This window comes from Labrus bergylta, chromosome 15, assembly GCF_963930695.1.
Source record: "Labrus bergylta chromosome 15, fLabBer1.1, whole genome shotgun sequence".
In the NCBI taxonomy this organism is placed as follows: domain Eukaryota; kingdom Metazoa; phylum Chordata; class Actinopteri; order Labriformes; family Labridae; genus Labrus; species Labrus bergylta.
Genome location: NC_089209.1, coordinates 6,224,817 through 6,240,823, shown reverse-complemented (window position 1 = coordinate 6,240,823; position 16,007 = coordinate 6,224,817). Strand labels below are relative to the sequence as shown.

The 16,007-nt window shown below is 40.1% G+C and overlaps 1 protein-coding gene across 1 annotated transcript in view; it reads right to left on the bottom strand.

Moving 5' to 3' along the window:
* The window catches only part of scara5 (scavenger receptor class A, member 5 (putative)), a 79,261-nt gene that overhangs the window by 27,983 nt on the left and 35,271 nt on the right, over positions 1–16,007 (bottom strand). The window contains exons 5-9 of the mRNA XM_020639898.3: positions 14,588–14,766; positions 14,358–14,484; positions 13,798–13,966; positions 5,601–5,681; positions 1,901–2,008 (exon numbers count right to left, since the gene is read on the bottom strand). Of these exons, the coding sequence (XP_020495554.1) occupies positions 1,901–2,008; positions 5,601–5,681; positions 13,798–13,966; positions 14,358–14,484; positions 14,588–14,766 (664 nt within the window). The remainder of the gene's footprint in view (positions 1–1,900; positions 2,009–5,600; positions 5,682–13,797; positions 13,967–14,357; positions 14,485–14,587; positions 14,767–16,007) is intronic.

The following is a 16,007-nucleotide window of genomic DNA, read 5'->3' as shown; positions in this document are numbered from 1 at the left end:
TTGCTTCTGTTGCTGACTAGCTCAAAAATGTTGCTGCACTGCTAGCATTTTAGCAGTTAGCTAGCTGTCAGCAAGTCTGTTATTTAAGAGATTCCCTCTGCATTTAAACACACATTGGAAAGGGTAAATTAAAACATTCGTTCATTAACCAAAGCTAAAGTGGATTCTGTTGAGCCATAAGCATGAGGACAACAGATCAGCTTGGTCCAAGGATTTAAGCACTGCTGGCCAACACAGGGACTGAGGGCTTCCAACACTGGACATTTCAGCCAAACCAAACTCTGATTGGGAACAGCTGTTGGCTAAACACCCATTTATACACAAACACACTGACATGCTGACCCAAAAAAGACTTAAGTGCCTTATCATATTTATCAGGGGTATGCTTTCTTTAAAGGTACTCAGTGCGTGTTTGTTATCGTTGGCACGGTCCAGCTGCTGATGCCAAAGTGGAAACATCAACAACCTGCCCCAAGGGGTTTATGTAGATAGAGTCTAATGGATGCATTGACGAATGGATGGAAAAGTGGATGGAAGGAAGAGAAGATAAAAGAGACACTGTATGTGTAGCACCAAGTCATCCAGTTGTGTTCAGTGATTTTTTTTAAACCAAAGTTGGCATCAAATTACACTTGTGTCAAAGCATTTAGTTCTGATTTCCACTTGGACAATTTAAATGCTCGCGTCATATCAGTTTATGTTTAAAATGTGCAATGGAAAAATAAAGGACATAAAGTTTGAAATGTTTTCGTATATGCATAATGGTATATACAGCTGTCTATTAAAAGACCATGGTGGATATTACATCATATATAGGAGTTTGGATCCCTGTAAGAGCATTTAATAATGACATGATTGGTTTCTGTGGGTTTGCTCTGGACCTCTGCATTCCTTTAAAAGTGTTAGGAAAATAACAATCAACGCCTCCTCCAATGACTGATTAATCGGTCCATTTGAGGTAATTTAAGAGCCATTTCTTGGCTATTGTCAAATAAGGACAATTTCAATGGTGGACTGTAAGCTTGTTTTAATGATAGATTGATGAATGAATGCCAGAGTGAAAAACTGCAGTGGGTTTTTTAGCGGTAAAGAAGGATAAGTCGGACGATCGTCTATGAAATAAATAGCCATTGAAAAGTCAGAAAGCAGATGGATGGCTAGTAAAAATCCCGATCAGGGATCTATTGAGAGAACTGGATACCTTTTGAGTTGCTCTTTGGGCTCTTTCAGCCTCCTCAAGAGATGCACTTCAGAGTCCAAGTCTGGCTTAATCGACTTTCTAAATGGTATTTCGGATATTGGCTCAAATAGCAACACCACAAGAATATCTTGAAATGCTTTGGTCGTGTCTGGGACGCTAAATTTGTGGTAAAATATTTTAATTTCAACATGAAACTCACACACAATAGTCGTCTCTTTTGGACTCCCTAAAGGCAGATGCCAACTGTTGAGCAGTTATAAATCCAAGGCAAAACACAAGAAGAAATTAGTTTGACAAGTCAGTGATCGAAGCTATGTGAAAGATTTGGTTGTGTGGCCTTGTCAGGAGTTTTCTATTTCAGGCGAAAAATTAACATGTAATGCAACCCTCTGAGAACCAAGTTTGTCAGTCTAAAAAGTTTGAATGGGTTTGAGCTGTGAAAGTGTTGACCAGACTGAGCTGTGAGTCGACAACACTGCAGAGAGTAACCAGCTTTTTCTACTGACTTGTGAATTACAAACTGTCTGGTGAGTGAGGAACTGACTTACTTCCAAGAGACTACTACTGTTTCCTCAATAAAGAAAATAACCTTTAGTGTAAGGTTTTAATCATGTTATCAACAAGTTGTTGGCTAGGAATGAACAAAATCAAAACCAAAGAACCATTTAAAAACCTGACCTGATAAATAAAAAGACGTACCTCTAGGACCAACAGGTCCGACTTCTCCTTTTTCTCCATGAACGCCATCGACCCCGACGGACCCTGTGACTCCCCGAGGACCCTGGATGCCCTTTTCTCCTGTAAACCCTAAATCAAAAACACACACAACATTCATTTCAGTAAATAATTCATAACAATGAAACAGGAAAAAGTGTGGTCATAATACGTCACAGTATTGACCATTTGACTCTCCTTGATAGTACCTTTCATTCAAAAGTTCCAGTTAGGGGTCAATCTTGTTATATATTGGACAAATATTTGCAGAAATAAAATCACCATATTTTGAAATTCATCTTTGTTTCCTGGCAATTTTAGAATAGCCCCTCCAAATAAATCCCAGATGGAGTTTGTTCTGGTGGGTTCCACTAAATAAAACATTTCAGAACTTATTTTTTTAGCTGTAGAAGTGGAAACTCTCTAATCTAATCAACGCACTGAATTAGGGAGGCTGCTGTGTTGTGTTGTGTGTGTCATTCAGAAATCAGTGAAATGAGGACTTTGTCTACTCATTCATTAATGATTGAATCAAGTTTACTTTTGTTGCACTTACAAAATTCTGTGTATACTACAGAAATTTGACCCCATTTCCGATATGCCTGGTTGCTTCCTATCGCTCTGGGTTCTTACATTATTGACAGTAGAAACAAAGAGGTTGTTTGTGATGTAAGCATGGGTCTTTTTCTTGTTCCACCAACTGCTGATGTGTCACTGTGGAATAGCATCTGTTTTGTTCCATTAATCAATCCCTCAGATTTACCGTTTACTCCAACTAAGTGCCATATAATGAGCCCATCTGTTGACAGTCAGCACACTCAAATGACTGAAAATTAATTAGGTAATTACTTATTTATAGCACTTCTGTCACATGTCGCTGTGCCCTGCTGTGCTCTGATTACACTGATGTTACTGGCAATCTGAATAACTAAACCAAAACGCATTATAGCCAGAGACTCAACACAAAGTGATGATGGATGATGTCATGTCCCCTGTGGTTTGCTGTCTACGCACAGTGAAGGGTCAATAACTCACTCTTCAAAATCCCCAGTGGGAAAATAGTATTAATCATACTTTGGAAGGAGTGAAGAAGTCTTCCTTGTGATTGTGCAGGACAGTCTGAGGAGATCGTCTAACAAGCCCAAAAGGATTTTTAGAGCTTGAAAGCGATGATGGATTTCTTGGAGCAACAGAACATCAGGGCTTCATCATTAATTGAAAAATAGGACCCATTGTCGATAAAGGTTTCCTGTCAGCATCGGCAAAAAATGTAAGAGGGAAAATTGAAATCATGTTTACTCTTCTGCCTTCAAGCTGTGTTTGAAAGATCCCATGAAATACTTTTCAGTGTTAGTTTAATTTCACTTGATAGCATCAGAATCCGACTGAGCCCTGCTAGGCACAGGTAAGCCAGTCGATTTCCATGGTTTACAAATTTGTGGATTTGCAAACTATGGACACGGTTTCATAAGCTGTGCACTCTAATGACCCTGCGTTGCAAATAGCCAACAGAGATCTATGGATGGACACAAGATCCATCTTCATGCTATCTATATTAAAAAAAAACATTTTCTACAGTCAGAAATTATTTTTGTTCACATTTCTCAGAAAGTGGTGGGGGGTTTTCTTTCAGCAGTAGGATAATGCTTCTTGGAAGTGTCATGTGAGAGCTGCAGTTCTTTGGCCCGGGAATGCAGGATGGATGATGACAAGGGAGGAGCTGAGAGGGTGATGATTCAAGAGGTACCAAGCTGAAATGGGTCCTCAAAACATCTGGATTCATACTGTAGCTGTTCCTATCTTACAGTAGTTATGAAAAATGTTCAATTTGGTGCCAATTCGGTCTGGATGGAGGTTCATGCTGTGGTTTTGGGTGGAATGACCTGCAAAGACAAAGATAGACGACCTGTCCCAATGGCCCTGTCCACACCCCGTCTGAAAATAAATCTCCCATGCAGAGTCTGGGGCCGTGTTTTCATAAGCGGATTTATATGACCATTTTTATTCTCTGTGCACACTGCATTATAAATGCAATGTAATGTAATCACAAGAGCAGAGGTAAGAACGGTGGCCAAAGTCTGCTTTGTGTAAAATGGAGCAAGATTTTCACCTTTCATGCCACTCAAACTTAAATCCCAGTGCATATAAAACGGCTTGTAACTCAAAATTTGATATTTACACTTGAGACATTTATAGACCAGGTAAATTGAACGACCAATGGGACTATAAAACCCCACCAGTGCAAAAACACACACATGGAAGTCAAACAGAGAATCAGGCTTTATGGGACTCCTTGTCTGTGCATCTTCGGCTTTGCATTAATTAAATCTAGAAATAGTTTTTATCACTCAGTAGTAAACAATAAAAATGCAATCTCTTCTTTCTTTCAAGTACGCAATAGCCATTACAGTGTGACTGTGTCGTCTTACAACCAACATAACACTCATTAACATACACAACATTCAATATACAACTTACATCCTAACACATAACATTACAGTACTAACAGACGTGACAAAACATGAACACACTGAACACAATGACAGGGTGAGGACAGCCTCTAACAAATAATGATAATGCGATCGTTCATTTCAGGGCAGTGGTATTACAGTTCCTCTGTACTCATCCCACTGATTAATTTAAAGAATACATGTAAATATGTATACATGTACCTTCAAAATGCATCTGCCTAATTATACACACTTGAGTAGTTTGCCCAAAAGTTTGAAGCTTTGACGGTCATGAAAAAAGAGAGTAATATTTCAAGTTTACGCACAAGTGCAATGCTTACTTCAGAGAGGAAAACTTGATCAAAAAAAGTGAATATTGTGTAACTTGTGTTAACAGTTTCTTAGCACTTATGATTTTAGTTTTGTTTTAAGGACCAAATTTGATGTAGTCCACATATCAAGTGATTGATGGAGTGTCTTTCAATGGGATGCTTTGTCCTCATTTCCGTTGTCATATGTCAAGGACTTGTTCAACATTTTGGTAGTACACTCATCCCTTTACTCTCTTAGAGTTAAATGAGAAGATGAGACTTTCATTTCTGTCTGTCAAATACACTGGAGCCACGACGTGATTAGCTTAGCTTAGTTTAGCTTAGCAAAAGAGACTGGAAAATAGTGGAAACTGCTTTCCAGCACGTCATATTTGTGTTTTAAGTCTTTATACGTAAAAAAAAATCAAACTGTAAAAGTGACTAGTTGTGGTTTTATGGGGGATTTTGTGTATGATGTTTCTTTGGCTGAAAGAAGGGACCTGTTTCGTCTTCACAGTTTCCAACAAGTTTCACCTCGCCAAAAAACAGCTGAGTTTCCCTCTCTTCTTCAGACAGAGCCAGTCTAGCTAATCGCTCCTGCTTTCAGTCTTAATGCTAAGCTATGCTGCTAACTGTCTCCTGGCTCTAGCTTTTTAAATGTTAGCCTTTTTATTGTCAGCAGGGAGAGCTGTCGATTAAAACTGGGGTTATGTTATATGAGACGTTAACATTCAGGCCATCAGGACTTTTCTCCATCTCTATCGTTACAGACAGAAATGAGAGTGGTCTCAATCTTTCCATTCCACCCACCTTTAGCCAGTAAGAACAATTCTTTCAATCTCCAATAAACGTATTTTAATTTGTGTGAAGTTGAACTTTATATGCAATTTATTAACGTATGAACAGGAGTCTGGTTGTGCTCACCTCTCAAGCCGGACAACCCTGGAGCCCCAGCAGGCCCCAGTGGTCCACTATCACCCTTCTCCCCCTTTGGCCCTGGAGGACCTGCAGAAAAAAACACGAATATATTCACAATTAAAGACAGAATGCAGCGGTAAACTTTTCAAACAATGTCAAATTTGAAACCAGTAGATACCATTTGTAGATCCTGCATTACTCACATCAGGCTGTATTTATATGCAGCCAAATCAAAGTAAAAGGCAAAACTTTACTCTCAGTCAGTTTGTGCTGTTAAAGCTTTGCCCCACATGTTTTCAACACTGGTGTAGGCTTTTAACTGAGAAAAACAACATCAAGCTAGTTAAGGAAAAGTTCAGTGAGCTTCTCCTTTTAAGTAACACGGAAAGTTACTTTGTGAACCAGCAAACCAGCTGTACTATTAAATACAGCTTTACTTAACGCAGCATGTTATCGTTCCCAACAAACAAGTGAAGAAAGTTCCCCTTTTGTACAAATTTGCCAAAATATGACTGTCTCTGCATCTTTGTGTTTTATACATTCACTTTAAAGTCATAATTCACAACATGACAATTAAAAAAGTGCAGTTTTTTTTGTGTAAAGTTGACCGACACGGCCTGGTCTCAAGTCATTGGATTAATATTAGCACCATGTTCACCATACTTAAAGGGCACATTGTTTAGATGTTTTGATGCACCTGCATTTTTTACACACCATAAACTGTATAAAGAATGGACAGAGCAAAATTCTGCTTTCAGTGAAGCCAACATATTAAGAGTTCCCCCTAATGACAGGTTGCAGCATTGTTATGAGTATAATATGAGTTAAACTATAAAATTAAAATACAAGTCAAATCTTTTCTCAACCCAAGATGCTGATGTGGTGGCTATAGATATTATCAGGCTGGTTTTATGTTTAAGTCATTTTTATTAAAAAAAGGTATAACAACACAATGATTGACAGCTCTGTTGACAATGGCAGATTCTGCTGCGCTGTGTACGCCGGATTAAGCAGAGTAGAAGAGGAGCGGCAAGAGGAAATGTAACAAACACTACAACAAGCTTCATTGAACTTCCATAACCATGAATGTCTGCTTCAAACCAACACAAAGAATCTGTACTGATCCGAGGGATCTTTGATGTTAAATGAGTGTTGTGAGCGGAAGCAGCTCTTCCAGCTACTCTCTAGATTCTGGCTCCAAATGCACCGTCACGGGGGGATTTTGGCTTCATCTTTGTACAATGGGTAGAGGTCGGCATCTTTGTCCATCTTATTATAAAATCTATGTTACATACAGGGAGGTCTTTCCTGACCCCAGTATAGTGCTCTCATCATTGTGAAACCTTTTCAGTGATGCTAGAAGGTAAAAAAGACAATTCTTTGGATCCCTGATGCTTCCATAGATTGTGTGCTTGCCTTTTCACTTCATGCATGTACAGATTCATACTTAAAGGAAAATAGTTTTCCACAATGTCTTCCCAAATTCACCATTAAAAAACAACTGGGCCAGGTGCAGACAGCTCCACTGCCATTGGATATGACCCAAATGTTGTATGCCCAAAACACGTCAAAGAATATTTAAGGGACTAATTAAACCCTCACATCACACTTACCAAATCATTTTTTTGCACCAGCAACAGAAGATTAGACACCTCATTAATACACTCATAACAAGCACTTTGAAAAATGGGCCATGTGTCTGTCAACTAATATCCAGCGTGTCTCTATCACAACCTCATGTTGGATCTTCTTGAATCTTTCCTGCCAACACTAAGGAAGGATATAATCATGAAGATTATCATTTGTAAAGTGAACACAAAGGACTAAAATTTAGGTCAGAGAGAAATATGCGAGCCTTTATTTTTTAAAGATAAGGATTTTTATCAGCATCGAGAAATTAAGCCATATTTAAGTTCCCCTGACACTTGCGCGCGCGCGCGCACACACACACACACACACACACAGCAGCTAAAACTGGGTCTTATAACTGGTGTAAAGACTCAGTCCAAAAAAGTTTGTTGTGCTTGGAGAGAGTGAGTGAAAAAAAGTCAGAGTGAAAGAGAGAGAGGGACAGAGATATACACAGAGAGAGAGAGAGAGAGAGAGAGAGAGAGAGAGAGAGAGAGAGAGAGAGAGAGAGCTCTGGCCACAATGGGAACCACATGTTTAAGGAGATAGACCAAAACACAGCTTGTGGGAATGTTCAGTGCTTGTTTTTGTCCTGCGGATCTGATCGGTCACAGCTCTAATGTTCTTCATTTACATGTTTTTGATGCTGTGCAGCGTTGAGATACAGATCTTGTTGCTGCAGCCCCGAGCTGCTGCTGCTGCTGCACATACCTTAACCAGCGAGGCAGGTGATGTGACCGTGAAAAAGTCACATCAAGAGTGCGAGGCCGAGCCACAGGACCATTTAAGTGCATGTGTGTGTTCTTGTATTTCTAAACCTCTAAGGCAAAGAGCGCAAGCTCAGAAAGTGTCCGAAATGATTGCTATGATATGGTTCAGGGTCAGGTTAAAGGTTGGGTGTCGATCCGGGGGAAAAAAAAACGACAATAATTTGACCATTTTTATTTTTTTTATTTTTCCTCTCAAAGATTCTCACTCTAGTTTGAGCTTCTTCAAGCAAACGTTTTGTCCTTTTGTAAACTTGATATAATGAGTATTTTTCTGCCTTTTTCTTTTAACAAACCTGTGCTACAGTATTTGCTATTTTCTTACATTTTAATTGCAAAAATCATCAGAGAATTGATAAATGATTAACCAGAATAATAATCTGAAAATGTCTCTGTAATGGTTAAAGAACTTAACTCATATACTGTATATGCCCCCTCTAGTCCTCTAATCCATACAATTCACACGCATAGGGATGGCCTTCAGATCACAGTAATTACATACAATGTATAGCTACGAGCTAACTAGAGAGCGCTAACATTAGCCTGCTAACACAACAATGCAGGCCACAGGTGATTGCAGCTCGAGCCAAGGAGTATTTTGTCCAACGCTTGTCCTTTGTGTGAACACGAGTGGCGTGGGGTTGGAGGTGTGTCACCGGACGAGAGCATAGGCTTCAATATGGTGGATGTGTCGCCAAGCAGCGGTTTATTTTGGTTGCATGCTGGTGCTCAATCTACTGGATCAAAAAAGTCACACATTCTTCTTTTAAATAACAGAGTACTCTTTGAAAAGGAGTAAACATCTCTCGCTGTTGGGTTTTTATTTTGATCTTTATTGGTTTTAGTCTACTCCACTGGATTTCAAAACAGCCCTTTTGTGTGGGCACATCTGCAGCAGAAAAAGAAATGCTAATTATTAGGACTTATCAGCACAAGTTTATAGTTTGGAAAGTAAACCTGCAAAAAATCTTCTCATGTTCTGTTCAACATCTGTGTGTGTGTGTGTGCATGATCAGCTTGGGAGAAGACACTCCGGTGGTCTCAAAGAAAATGCATCCTTGTCAACAGTTTGTTTTAACAGAGCTTCACATAATTGATCTTTTGGCTTTCAGAGTCGGAGTTGTTCAATTTAGCTGACGTCGGTTCCACAAAAACAACCCAATCGTTCCCTCCAGGATCAGCCTGAAAACATCTGACGTCACCGAGTGTGAGAATACAACACAAGTGTGGAGTTCAGGCACCTCCATCCAACATCCAGACAGATCATTCTCAGTGCAGAGAGAGCTTGTGTTTTTGTATGTGTCACTTAAACATGTGAAAGAGACACACAATCTCTTACACACGGTGACAACATACATGTTGAATGTAACGGGAGATAAGGAGCGTGTTGCGAAATTCATCACAGTGACGAATGACGAGCGGAATTATCAGGGTTTATGTTATTTGAGAGTACAAGCATCTTAAGCAGGAACAGATGGACACAACTGTGGTCAGAAGGAGGCTGAAATGTTCAATGTATCCCTGAACTAGAGGGACAGGCTGGTGTTGAAAAGCGATTTGTTTTGATGGAGGATTTAGAGCTGAACCGCATGACGTACCTCTACTTTATAGAGTGACGCTGTTACACAGATACACTTATTGATGGTTTGAATATAAGTAGATTTCAAAAAGAGGCAGTTTTTCTACACCTTTTTTTATTTTTTACAAACAGTATCACAGAAAGTTATGCATTATGTCTCTCTCTCTCTGTCTTTTAAAGCTTGATTTGTTGCTCGTCCAAAGAGTGTCTTACTCTGTTTAGAGTGAGTCAGGATGAGTTAGTGTAAAGGAGCTTCTTAAGTCTTTTTGAGCATAGTTTGGCTCCACAAAGGATATCAATTGGTCACATGTAAAACTTATTTTTCCAAAAATGTTTTCTGGATGCTGAAAAAACACTTTAAAGGGATAAACATCTTCTTTCATTTTGTAGAGATACCAAAAAATGTTAGAGATACGATTGACCAAATAAAAAGTAAGCTGTCAGAAGTTTGTGTGTCTGGAAAGGCTTTGGTGTGTAAAAGCCAGACTTCACTGAGCTATAGGACTCGTCACAAGTAAAGAAAACATGCCAGTCAAAATGTGCATTAATGGTCATCAGATGACATGAAGGCTAAAAAATGTTTCCAGACCTCAAAACTGCTCAATCAAACTCATAACACACAACCAAGTTAAGAAGATCAGCCGCTTTCAGCAACAACAGGACGTTCATCCTAATCTACACATTTTGCGTTATATCAGTGGTTCTCAACTTGTGGGTCGGGACCCAGGGGTGGGTCACAGAGTGGTTTCCAGTGGGTCCCAAAATGTGTCAAAAAGTCTATGAAGCGCTGTTTCAACTTTTTTGTTTTGTTCAGTCTCATAGCGCTGTCATACGTTTCATACCGTCTTGAGATCCTAACTGCACCATTGTGCAATAAATAAAATCTCATGGGTTGAAAATGTTCAGAAATGTAGGTTGTGATTTCGCATTAAGGAGGTGGTGGTGGGTCCTGAGGCTAGACCAGTGGAGAACCACTGCTCTACAGTATATCAAGGCTTGAAGAGTTATGTTAATTTGGCACAATAAGGGGCGTGGTTATTCTTTTTAAGATTTATTTTTGGCCTTTTGTTCCTTTATTGGAGAGATGGGACAGCGGAGAGAGTGGGACATAAGAGAGAGAGTGAGAGAGTGAGGAATGACATGCGGGAAAGGAACCCCATATTCGAACCCGGGCGGCCCATTTTGAGGACTTAAGCCTCTGTACATGGGGCATGCAGATTAACCACTCAGCCACCGGTGCCCTGTTGCATGGTTGATTTGACTGACAGGTGGGCGTAGCTGTTTGCTATGGGAGGATAGGGATTCACAAATCCTGTTAATGACCTTGAACTGTTGGCAATAAGTTTTAGATTATGCTAGCTTGATAACGAGCGAGATGATCAAGTTTCAGCAGCCAAGATATTCATTCAGCCCACCTTCACTCCACCTCTTTATTTGCGTCTCCATAAGCAGGAAGTTAGTTAGTGAAGTGAACATTTCACAACAGAGAACACAGCTTTGTTGGGCTTTATAACGCCTCTTCAGAAACCAATGGGTGACATCACTGAGACTACATTCGTATTTTAAACAATCATTGCTATTGCCACAGGAAAATGTTGTGACATACATTTTGGAGCCATTTAAATCTGGATAACAATGAAGTCACCTTGCAACGAAATCCCAGAGCAATATTAGCTAAAGAGAAAAAGAGAAATATTTTCTGTTGCCAATTATGTCAAGCTAGGATGGAGTTGTTTTAAAAAGAAAGTGGTTGACTAATAGCTAAAAGAGACACAATCAAATGTTAGTAATAAAGTAATCAGAAACATGTGATTAATTCCCCCAATAGGCTCATATTACGGTAATTAATGATCTGTTTAACAGCTGGTCCCTCCCCCTGGGGAGAATATGAATCCCCCATCAAAGAAGACTCCAGGCGCTACTTGAAACAGCTTCTCGTACTCAATAAAACAATTGTGGCAATGATAGTGTGTGAGAAGAAACAAAGGCGAACGACCTGAATAATAAAAACAAGAGAAAGGAGGGTAAAGAAAAAGAAGAAGGCAGCCCGAGGGGAACAGAACAGAGGAAGATAAACATGGATAGAGATGTATAAACCTTTTTTGGGCTGAGTGCCTGCACGCTAACAACAAACAAATGGGCTGCGCAGCTCCAACTAATGAAAGAGCTGAGTGGTAGAGTTTTCATTCGAGATGTTGCGTCTAAATTTAACCCACAATTGTTTCCAGGCTCAGCGGGAACAGCATCCCACCCACATGTGAAGCAGACTCCAGATCAGGGGTCGCATTCGTTTTGAGTTGCCATCAATCAGCGCGGGCCGCGTCCCCTGCCAGCATTACGACATAGCATACTGTTACTGATTTGAACAAGCCTGAGGAGTCACTGAGTGCCCTGGCAGTGAGATTCCTACCACGTCGGGAATAATCAGATCTCAACAGATTGGAGGAAGAACATTGAACATTGAGCACTGCTCAGTTCCCCGGGCAAGTAATCCTGCAGTGTAAAATCACATTTGTATGATTGGGTCACTTGCATTCAATCAAACTGAAAGCATCTATTGGCTCAGAAGAGGTTTTGTAAATGATCTTTCTGAACACAGAGTTTCACCCAAAGAGGTTCATTATACGAAGATTTTCAGTTCTCACGTTCCCACGCTGCGGTCGTGTATTTTCTTTAATGTAATTTTGCTCTTACAAGAGGAGAACACTCACCAATAGATGTTGTTGCTGTTAGGGCTGCACAATAAACTCTCAATGTTATGAAGATCACGATATGAGCATTTGCTATGAAAGTATCGCAAAAGTCTATATCGTACCAAAATAAGAAAAGCTATTTCATCCAAACAAGCATGTTTTCTCACTCAGCATGTTTACAGTTTAGAAGGCTAATTAAATGCTTGATTTCGATTGGGCAATTGCACAAGCAAAAGTCTGGGACGCGGCTCTTTTCATAAAATCTGGAGGACTCACTGTAATCATATCAATCCGCTGAAATAAGTCCAGTTAATGTGACGGATTAAAGGAGAAGATAAAAGCATTGAGAAGCAGATCAAATACGCTAAACTGCACGCTATGACAGAGCCTGCCCTGATGTGGGATCTTGCTTTTGTTTTTTTTTCTTAGTGTAAATAGGAGTGTGTTGATGACGTGCTGGAGGATCGCTGGTTTGCATTAACCTTCCAGCTGCTTGTGGCCTTTAGCTCTTCATCTGATGACGTTTGTCAAACTGATCTGCCGGCTAAACAGTGCAGAATATGTCTATACTTAGTTTTGTAACTTTTATCAAAAAAGGAACAAAGCCCCACTAACTCTCGATTAACACATTGCAAGATATCTTGCTTCTTCGTCATTTAAGCCAGAAAAAAAGTGAAATAAAGTGGATTTTGAAAGATTAATTTCACAGGGACTTAAACCCCAGAGGTCTGGACAGAAGTCATAAAATCACTGTGAAAATAACAACAACAGAGCTTTCTCTTACGTCAGTAGCATGAACACATGTGTTGAGTCATTTTGATGTTAGGTTAGAGGGGGAATACCATTACAGGTTGGCCATGCTACCAAGCAGGTCCAAAACAGTGAGCCAAAGCACGGCAGAGCCACCGCCTGCTGCGAGGACTCAGGGGGAAACATGTGTCCACAGCTTGGCTCCATTACACTGAGCGTGTGGGAAAACAGAAGTACTGACATGACTCAGAATTTCATCACAAGAATTGGATTCAATAACAAGATTCAACAACTTTATTTCGGCTACGTGCCTCGCCAAATTCCTAAGTTAGAAGGGTTTTTTTTTTTCGGTTTTGCATGTAAGACTTTTGTTTTCAACATAGAATACACAACTAGGTTTAGGTAACCCTTGGTGATTATTTGAGAAATGTACTATTTGGGGCTTGTTTTACACCGGGCAAGAGTCTTTGAAATTGAAGTCAAAAAAGTCACTTTTCAATCCAACTCAGTCTCAATTCTACCTTCAACATCTCGATGCCTTTTGACCTGCAAATCACCAAGTCAAAGCAAACTGAACAGCAGCGTTTAAGCTCACTTCAAGGGCACTTAGGGGAAGCAATTCAACCAAAGAGAGAGAGGCACTTAAGACTTCTCAAGTGCCCCTTTGGTGTTGAACTTGGACCAGAATGAAGCACAGAGATGTCTCCTTTGAGAACAGCCAAGTCCTCTTTTAAATAGACATTTCAAGATTCAATTCGAACAGGCATTCACTTTGCTTTGCTGACCTTCAAATATGGTGAGGTTCTTCAGGACCATGGAGTGCTCCCAGTCTTTCAGGCGGAGGTCCTCTGCGATCGTGTTGAGGATCTCCATCTCGTTCCTCAGCTGGGCCTCCGTGTGGACGTGGGTCACCCACAAACTGCTGGTGTCCTCTGTGATGTTGCTGATCTGGATCTGAGCAGCAGGAGCATGGGCAGAGGAAGTGTCAACAGCACTATTTCATGAGCATGACAGTAAGACAGTAAGATTCCCTCATTGTGCCTTAAAATCTAGCCTTTATAATGTATGTTTTAGGTATGGTATAATTTGTTCAAAGTTGTTTTGGGGTCTTTTTGTTGGGAGGAGAGAGTGGGGGATGACATGCTGCAAAGGGACAAGGTCAGATTCGAACCTACAGTCGCTGTGATGACGACTATAGCCTCCATACATGCGGCAAGCAACACAACCGCTCGGCTATCGGGCACCTGTGTACAGTATGAATTCTAACTTTTAGCTAAGAACGAATATTTTTCAGCTGTATGTGTATTTCAATGATTATGATGTATTATTCAAATATTCAAAGAACCTGCAAGTCTTGTATCTTCACATGATGAAAACTGATGTCATTGGCGAAGGTATGATTGACAGCTCCCACCGTCCAATTAACCTCGTCCAGTTTCTCTCTGAGCCTGCTCAATTGTCCTGAGGTTTCCCTGTCAGAGGACAGGAAACAAACTGAACTTTAGTCTTTATCTTTATGAAATTCAAAGGGTGAAGCGTGCCAAATGAGGCTTTTCTGTGTGGTATGAATTGTACCTGAGCAGGACATCGTGGTCGCGGAGCCAGATGGAGGATCTGGACACCTCTGCGTTCAGGCTCGTCAGGTTCCTGCTGGCGGAGCTGCTCAGAGAGGACAACCTGTCGTCCAGCTGCACCAGGTAACCCTCTGACTGAAGGGAGTTCGCCTGGATACTCCTCAGCTCCAGCTCCAGGCCCTGTAAGTGGAAGATTTTAGCTTGAAGTTCAGCTTTATCATAGTTATCTTGTTTATTAGCAGCTTTAAACACCATCGCTACAACACGTCCATTGCTGCACATACAGTATGACGCAAAGTGCAGAAATTGTTCACATTTGGAGAAACTTGATTTTAACAGCACTAGAAGGAAAATAGTTAAAGTACAAAAACTTGTTTTGTAACAATTAATTACCATTTAAGCTACATATCACTCTAGTGCTGCAAAGTGACGATATTTAGCAGGTTCCTGGAAGATGAACGTTAATGTATGCATGATATGTTTTACTGTTAAAGAAAAGCAGGAAGCATGTACGAGACAAGATCAGCAATGAGATAGGAAGAATTACTCTGTATGCAGGGGGGGCAGAAAAATCCTCATAAAATCAAAATATTTCACAGTAGTTTCAACGTGAGCTACAATGTGCTTCTACTGTTCACGTGTGAACAGAGCTCAACTGTGATCGACCACTTTTTCAGCAGTTCTGATTCTTTAAGTTAATTTCCACCTTCAAATCCTCCATTGACATTTCAGAAAATCCTTCAATATCAATATTTTTAATCCTGGAACCAAACCAACCAGCTCCCATATTACTCATGACAATTAAACGTTTGATAAATAGATAGAAGATAAATCTACATTTTGAGAGTTTAGAGCTGTAATTAGAACACGTTTCATTCACTTTAATGATGAAAGAGTGAGAAGACTCTGATTTGCATTAAAAAAAAATGCATCCCGCAAACCTTTGGGATTCCAATGAGAACCACAGATACACAGACCTCTTTTATTGTAGTGTTTAAAGTATTAATAATCATTTTTGTGATATTTGTAGTTTCTATGTAGTGTGTTGAACCTCCTGTGAACTTCAGTGGTAGCAACATTTCCATGGTAACATCAGAGACGTTGTTGTGACACTAGGACTGTGGGTGGTGGAGTTCTTTTTCTCTAGGTCATGAATAAACCATGCTTTTCTTAAAACGAGCTTAATATCATATGAACTTTTGTCTTCTACAGGAGCACATTCAATCGTTTTACACTGAGGAAGCTTGTGTTAAGTCTACCTTGGATGGTTATGACATTAAGGCTAATAATCAAATCCGCTATGGAGCGAAGGAATGTTTTTTTTACTGCTGGAACCACACTGCTGAACTCTAACGGAGTGAGAAAAAGACGAACCAGTTTTAATGTTTACACAGCACAAATGAACTGTTGCTTTCAGACAA